This window comes from Toxorhynchites rutilus, chromosome 3, assembly GCF_029784135.1.
Source record: "Toxorhynchites rutilus septentrionalis strain SRP chromosome 3, ASM2978413v1, whole genome shotgun sequence".
Lineage (NCBI taxonomy): Eukaryota > Metazoa > Arthropoda > Insecta > Diptera > Culicidae > Toxorhynchites > Toxorhynchites rutilus.
Genome location: NC_073746.1, coordinates 76,264,233 through 76,269,756, shown reverse-complemented (window position 1 = coordinate 76,269,756; position 5,524 = coordinate 76,264,233). Strand labels below are relative to the sequence as shown.

At 37.3% G+C, this 5,524-nt stretch overlaps 2 protein-coding genes across 2 annotated transcripts; one reads left to right on the top strand and one right to left on the bottom strand.

Annotated features, from left to right (window-relative positions):
• Positions 1–1,934: 1,934 nt before the first annotated feature.
• On the bottom strand, positions 1,935–5,237 carry LOC129777028 (putative nuclease HARBI1). Its single transcript, XM_055783075.1, has 4 exons — positions 4,878–5,237; positions 4,381–4,813; positions 4,173–4,317; positions 1,935–4,111 (listed from the first exon to the last, which is right to left on the bottom strand). The coding sequence occupies exons 1-4, from the start codon at positions 4,988–4,990 to the stop codon at positions 3,852–3,854; spliced, it is 951 nt and encodes a 316-aa protein (XP_055639050.1). The 5' UTR covers positions 4,991–5,237; the 3' UTR covers positions 1,935–3,851.
• On the top strand, positions 1,989–3,910 carry LOC129777029 (uncharacterized). The gene is made up of 3 exons (XM_055783077.1): positions 1,989–2,127; positions 2,181–2,364; positions 2,431–3,910. Coding segments are annotated over exons 1-3 (744 nt in total). The 5' UTR covers positions 1,989–2,125; the 3' UTR covers positions 2,989–3,910.
• Positions 5,238–5,524: the final 287 nt, after the last annotated feature.

Here is a 5,524-nt window from a genome sequence, read left to right as displayed (position 1 = left end):
AAACAAACTGAAACACCGGAATTCACTCAGATGATCAATTCGAACACCAGAACACTTTATATTACTTTCTTGTGTAATATATGCCAAGAATAATACATCAAATCTGATGTTCCAGGACCAGACTTTGGAGATTTAGAAAAGCATCTGAAGATATCTACGTAGGTGTTGAAGATATAGAAATAGAAGCGACTAAATTGGGCGAAAACAAAACAATAGCTTTTAGGACTATCTGTTGAGCAATCGAATGATTGCACGACTAAAGTTTGAATAAAAATTAGAAATTTAAATAGAAACATACCCGATTAAATTTTTTTTTTAATTAAATTTTATTTTTACAGGCTTAGTTACATAAGTTTAAAGGAACCAAACTCCTATCTGTATTGTTATAAGTATATATAAACATTTTTCATTAATTCTAATGTTAATGAAGTAGAGAGTGCTCCCTTGGCCGAGTGGTTAGCGTCATAACTAACATGCCGGGTGTTCGGGTTCGATTCCCGTTCTGGTCGGGGGAATTTTTCGTCAAAGAAATTTCCTCCGACTTGCACTGTGATCACGCGTATTCTAGAGCTTGCCACTCAGAATGCATTCAAGGCGTGTTATTTGGCATAGAAATCTCAACTAAGTACTAATAAAAATGACGCAAGTAATACTACGTTGAAACGGCGAAGTTCCTCTAGGAACGTTAGTGCCATTGAAGAAGAAGAAGAAGAATGAAGTAGAGAACCGATTACTCGCGGTTTGCTCGAGTTTAGAAGGGTGACATTTTTTTCAGGAAAAGGAAGGGGTATAAGGAAATGTTGACAATGTTCACACTCACATTCATCACACTCAATTCTTATATCTTATCTTATATCTAATATGTATTTACATTTCACCTTATTCTATTGTTAGTAAGAAGGGATTTGATTTTTCGCAAAGGAAAAGGAAAAGGAGAATATAAGGAACACACGAACTTTTAGATCGATAACTTTTAGGAAGACATATTTGAGACATGTAATCAAGGTCTAACCGAGCCAACACATCTCTCACCGGCACATTGGGCTGCCTTCCTCTGGTCCGAAGAGAGTTTTCTAAATTCGATCTGGCAACAAGATACACCTCGCACGACCAAACCACGTGTTCGATGTCGTGGCCACAAGCACATATTGCTATCGGCAAGATTAAAACGAAAGAATAGCGCGTCTAAGGGGCTGTCCACATACCACGTGGACAGAAAAATCATGTTTTTGAACACCCCCCTCCCCCACCGTGGACAGACGTGGACATTACACCAATTTTTTCTAAAAAGATCAAAATAAAATTGAACCTCGCGTAAATTTCATTTTGAGATTGCGTCTATTTTCTATTTTATAGTTTTATGGATAAAAATGTTAGCTAAATTAATAATAACGATTTGTTTTAAATTCATTTATTTGTTTTCCAACATTATATGGAAAGTTATTTGTATACCTATTTAGTTTCTTCCCAATTCCACTTATGTTGTAAGATTGGAGTCTCGCGCGGAGCGTCGTCGTGTATAGACATGTTTTTGTTACGCTCCGTGTTTAGTTCCATTTTTTCTGTTATTTCGGTGGTGTGATTAAAACGTTTTATTTCTAAATCGGTCCGAAAACCTTTTTTCAAAGAGATCGAAAGATCCTTTGTACATGTTTTATTAGCTTTCTATTACATGATGTGGAGTGAAATGCTGCAATAGAAAGTGGTGAAGTTTAGCGATTCAGTGTGTTAAGCGTTCATTTTTGCATATTTCCTGTATGGACACGCGCAAATATTTATGTGTGTGTGGAGTGCAGAGCAGTTTACAGTGAGAATATTGGGCTGCATCAGAGAATGAAACCCGCATTTACACCAGTGACGTGATGAATACAATCAGGCTAAGTCTCTTCATGTTATGCTCCTTCTCTTAGGTGTCTATTCTGTATTTCAATCGATTCGAAATATTTCGAACGACTTGGTAAATTCCATTCCCTGTTTCGTTCGAGGTGTTTTCAAATTCGAATACCTTTCGTTCGGACTGTTTTGTTTTCGAACATCTTTCATTCGAATCAAACCAAACGTCAAACCCACTTTGTTTATGAAGGAGTGAATAATTTCCGCAGCGGATGAGCGGTGAACTGCAAAAATGTAAGCTAATTTTTAATCATTTTTTTCTTTAAATTAATTTTAACGTTCAACAGGGAAAAAAACAAAAACAAAACAACCACTAAAAATCAGTTCGAGCGGATTGTGCTGCTTCTGGAGCAAGAGCCGGACATAGCAAAGGGTTTCTCCCGAGGAAATTCCGGACCCTACTGGGATGATCTGGCGGCAGAAGTCAATAGTTTGGGACCGCCTATTCGCGATGGAAGTGGATGGAAAAAGGTATATACTAAAACGAATCCGAAACATATGTTTATAGTCTTATTTTTGCCCTGGTTTTCTGTGTAGGTTTGGGCGGACTATAAGTCCGGATTAAAGCGAAAACTCGCTCACAACAAACGGGAGCAGAGGGCGACAGGTGGAGGACCCAATAAAATTATCAATTTGTCCGAGCTGGAGGAGCAGGCAGTTCTACTAACTGGGTTACTTGCGACCGTGGAAGGAATCCCGGGTACCTCATCTCATGGAACACAGTTGGGTTCGCCTTCGGGTGAACCTCAAGCTGCAGACCAGGAAAATTTTATATATTATGGTACTTCCGACGAGTGTGACGGTATCAATAATACCATTCACTTCCAGCCCTCTCAGCCGAAAAAATCCAGACCTTCTACCACGAGGCTATTAGAGCTGCAAGTCGAGCAACAAAACAAATTTCACACCAATGTGAAATCCCTGTTAAAAAACACAAACAAGAATTTGAGTGATCTGGTTCATTATCAGCGCCAATCAGCTCGAGCGATTCTTTCCGTGGATGCCACACTCAAAGAACATCTGAGTGAACAAAAACGACATAACCACGAGATGGAGAAGATCGCGCTGGAGAAATCAATAGCGACAAATCCTTGAAACGCAGATTGCGTATATTTCAGAACATTAGAATAATGTTTCAAAATATCAGTGATCTGATTTTTTATCTTTATATTGTAACTCAAGTATAAAAAAATGAAAAAAAGTTCTAATCGTATTTTTATATCTTTCCATGGAAGAAAAATCTTACTTAATTTTTTCTTTGAAGTTTGTTTGGAATAGCATCAAAATTATATAAACTTTTTTAAAATTCACGAATTTCGCCTATAGTTTATGGAACTTCCTTAACCCCTTCACGTACAACATTGAACTTCACTCGTTGTTTCTCGATGTGAAATAATTACATAGCTTCAGGCATATGATGAGGATACCGACAACTGAAGATTATAAAATTTCCGTTATTTAAAAAAAAATTGAATGAGCTAAAAATATAAAATATAATTTGAATATTATAATTAAAATAAAAACGAACGAGTTAGTACGTAGTAATAACTCCTTCGTTTTTATTTTAAACACAACATGTATTTGCTCATCATAGGGCACCCATGTTAGATACCCACACTCAGCAGAGTAGCGGAACGACTCGAAGTGCTCGTTTTGGGCCGTGCTGTTGGAAATTAAATCGTACAGCAAGGGGTTAAAACAACGCAAAAAGTATTAATAATGGTTATTTGAATACTTGGCCTGCTTACGAGAAATCGATAATGACATGTTCTCAAAGTGTTGGCAGGAATAAGAGTAAATAATTCTGCCGAAACCATAGTTAAGTAAGGAAGACACTTCCTTTTCCGGTGGTTGTTATTTATTTGAGCATTTGCAAACAAGTTAGATGAAATTTAACAGTCATAAATATTAATTTAAACAAAAGTTTATTATGTAAACAGCTGCATAACATATTATAACTACTGAGAACGACCAAATTCTAAGCATATATTGTGAAGTGCACAGCATACATTTATAATTTGAGCGCATTTAGTAGGATTGTAGTGAAGTTGTCTCGCGCCAAGGATGCATCTAAACCGATTTTTTAGTAAACCGATTGTCCGCTCGACGATAGCACGACCCAAGGCATGCCTGCGATTAAAATCGCTCTCCAAACTCCCTTCCTCCGCTGCTCTGAATGGCGTTACTAACCAAGGTTCCGATGGATAACCAGCATCACCTGAAAATATTTTATCACACAGTACATACAAGTATACTAAAATATTGTAGTTGAACATTACCTAGAATCTTAGTATTAACTTCACCATTTTGGTGAAGCTGCTCAAAGTGAGTTCTTGCAGGGCTTACACGCCATATATGAGAGTCATGATTAGATCCCTGGAAGGTAGGATCAACGAAACGAATCCTTTGCTGATCGTCACAAACCTATGTTGATAAAAAAGAGTATTTGTTCATTGATTTGTTAATTCAAATACTAATAATACTTACAATCAGAACGTTGAGACTATAAAATCCCTTCCGATTAAAAAACAAATTTCGATTCAGCTTAGGTGGAATAATTTTTACGTGGGTTCCATCCAAACACATAATAACACCCGGAATTGATGTTTTCTGATAGAAGTGTAGTTTAGCACGCCGCTGTTCGTCTTCCGTCATATTTAGGGAAATCCATTTCTTACACAGTGTCCGCTCCAGAATGTTAAGCATTTCAGTCAGCACCTTGGAAAATGTGGGCTGTGCTATGGCAATGTGATAATCTTGCCCTGCTCCATGTTGATAATTTCCTTCAGCAAAGAATCGCAAACATGCTGCGAGTTTCACCTCCGTGGATAGACCACCTTTCCTTGTGGTAAGGCAGTTCTCAATTTCCTCTAAAACGTACCGAAAAGCTTCCTTACTTAGACGAAAACTTTTGATGAATCTGAATAAGGGCAAAATTAATCAATAAGAGAAACAAACATGGGATTTTTGAGACGGATACTTACGCTTCATCAGAAAGTTTCATGAAGTCGGTTGATTTTCGGTGGTTTCGCCGATGGTAGCAAGGCATTCCAATTTCTTCTTGCTCCGCCAAAATCGGTAACAAAACGGAATCCATTGAACGAGAAAATTTTCTCACAAATTTCTCTTAGGATCAAAAATTAACTGAAATTCAACTCGCACTCGCCGCTATTTAATACGGTGTTTCTTTTTGTTTATCGGTTTTTGACAGATCGATGCATATTCGAAATTTTCTAACACTTTCGTTCGAAACGAGCAAAACGATTGGAATAGGGAATGGTAAATTCGAAAACGATCGAAATATCACTTTCGAACGAAATAGAAATCCGTCGGAATACAGAATAGGCACCTTAGTCTCTCTATTTCTCTTCATCTGTAACTCTCGTTTGCTCAGATCTTTCGTGACAGTAGAGGTCCGATGGAGGAATAGGCAGTGTTATTTAGAATTGTTAGATATGATTTGGCAACAACAAGTGTGTTCTCGCAAAAAAGCTATTTTTCGTTTCCAACATAGCTTTTGATAGCGGACTTCATATGCTTTTAAGAAAAAATGCTTTGCTGGACCGTGGAAGACATTTGATACTCAAATAATAAAGCAGCGAAAGGAAAATTTTGAATATATTTTTAATTT

Coding starts and splice junctions, on each gene's coding strand:
- LOC129777028 (XM_055783075.1), bottom strand. CDS start 4,990: ATGGATTCCGTTTTGTTACCGATTTTGGCGGAGCAAGAAGAAATTGGA. Junction 4,814..4,877: donor ATGAAACTTTCTGATGAAGC/GTAAGTATCCGT, acceptor GCCCTTATTCAG/ATTCATCAAAAGTTTTCGTC. Junction 4,112..4,172: donor AGTTAATACTAAGATTCTAG/GTAATGTTCAAC, acceptor AAATATTTTCAG/GTGATGCTGGTTATCCATCG.
- LOC129777029 (XM_055783077.1), top strand. Junction 2,365..2,430: donor ATGGAAGTGGATGGAAAAAG/GTATATACTAAA, acceptor TTTTCTGTGTAG/GTTTGGGCGGACTATAAGTC.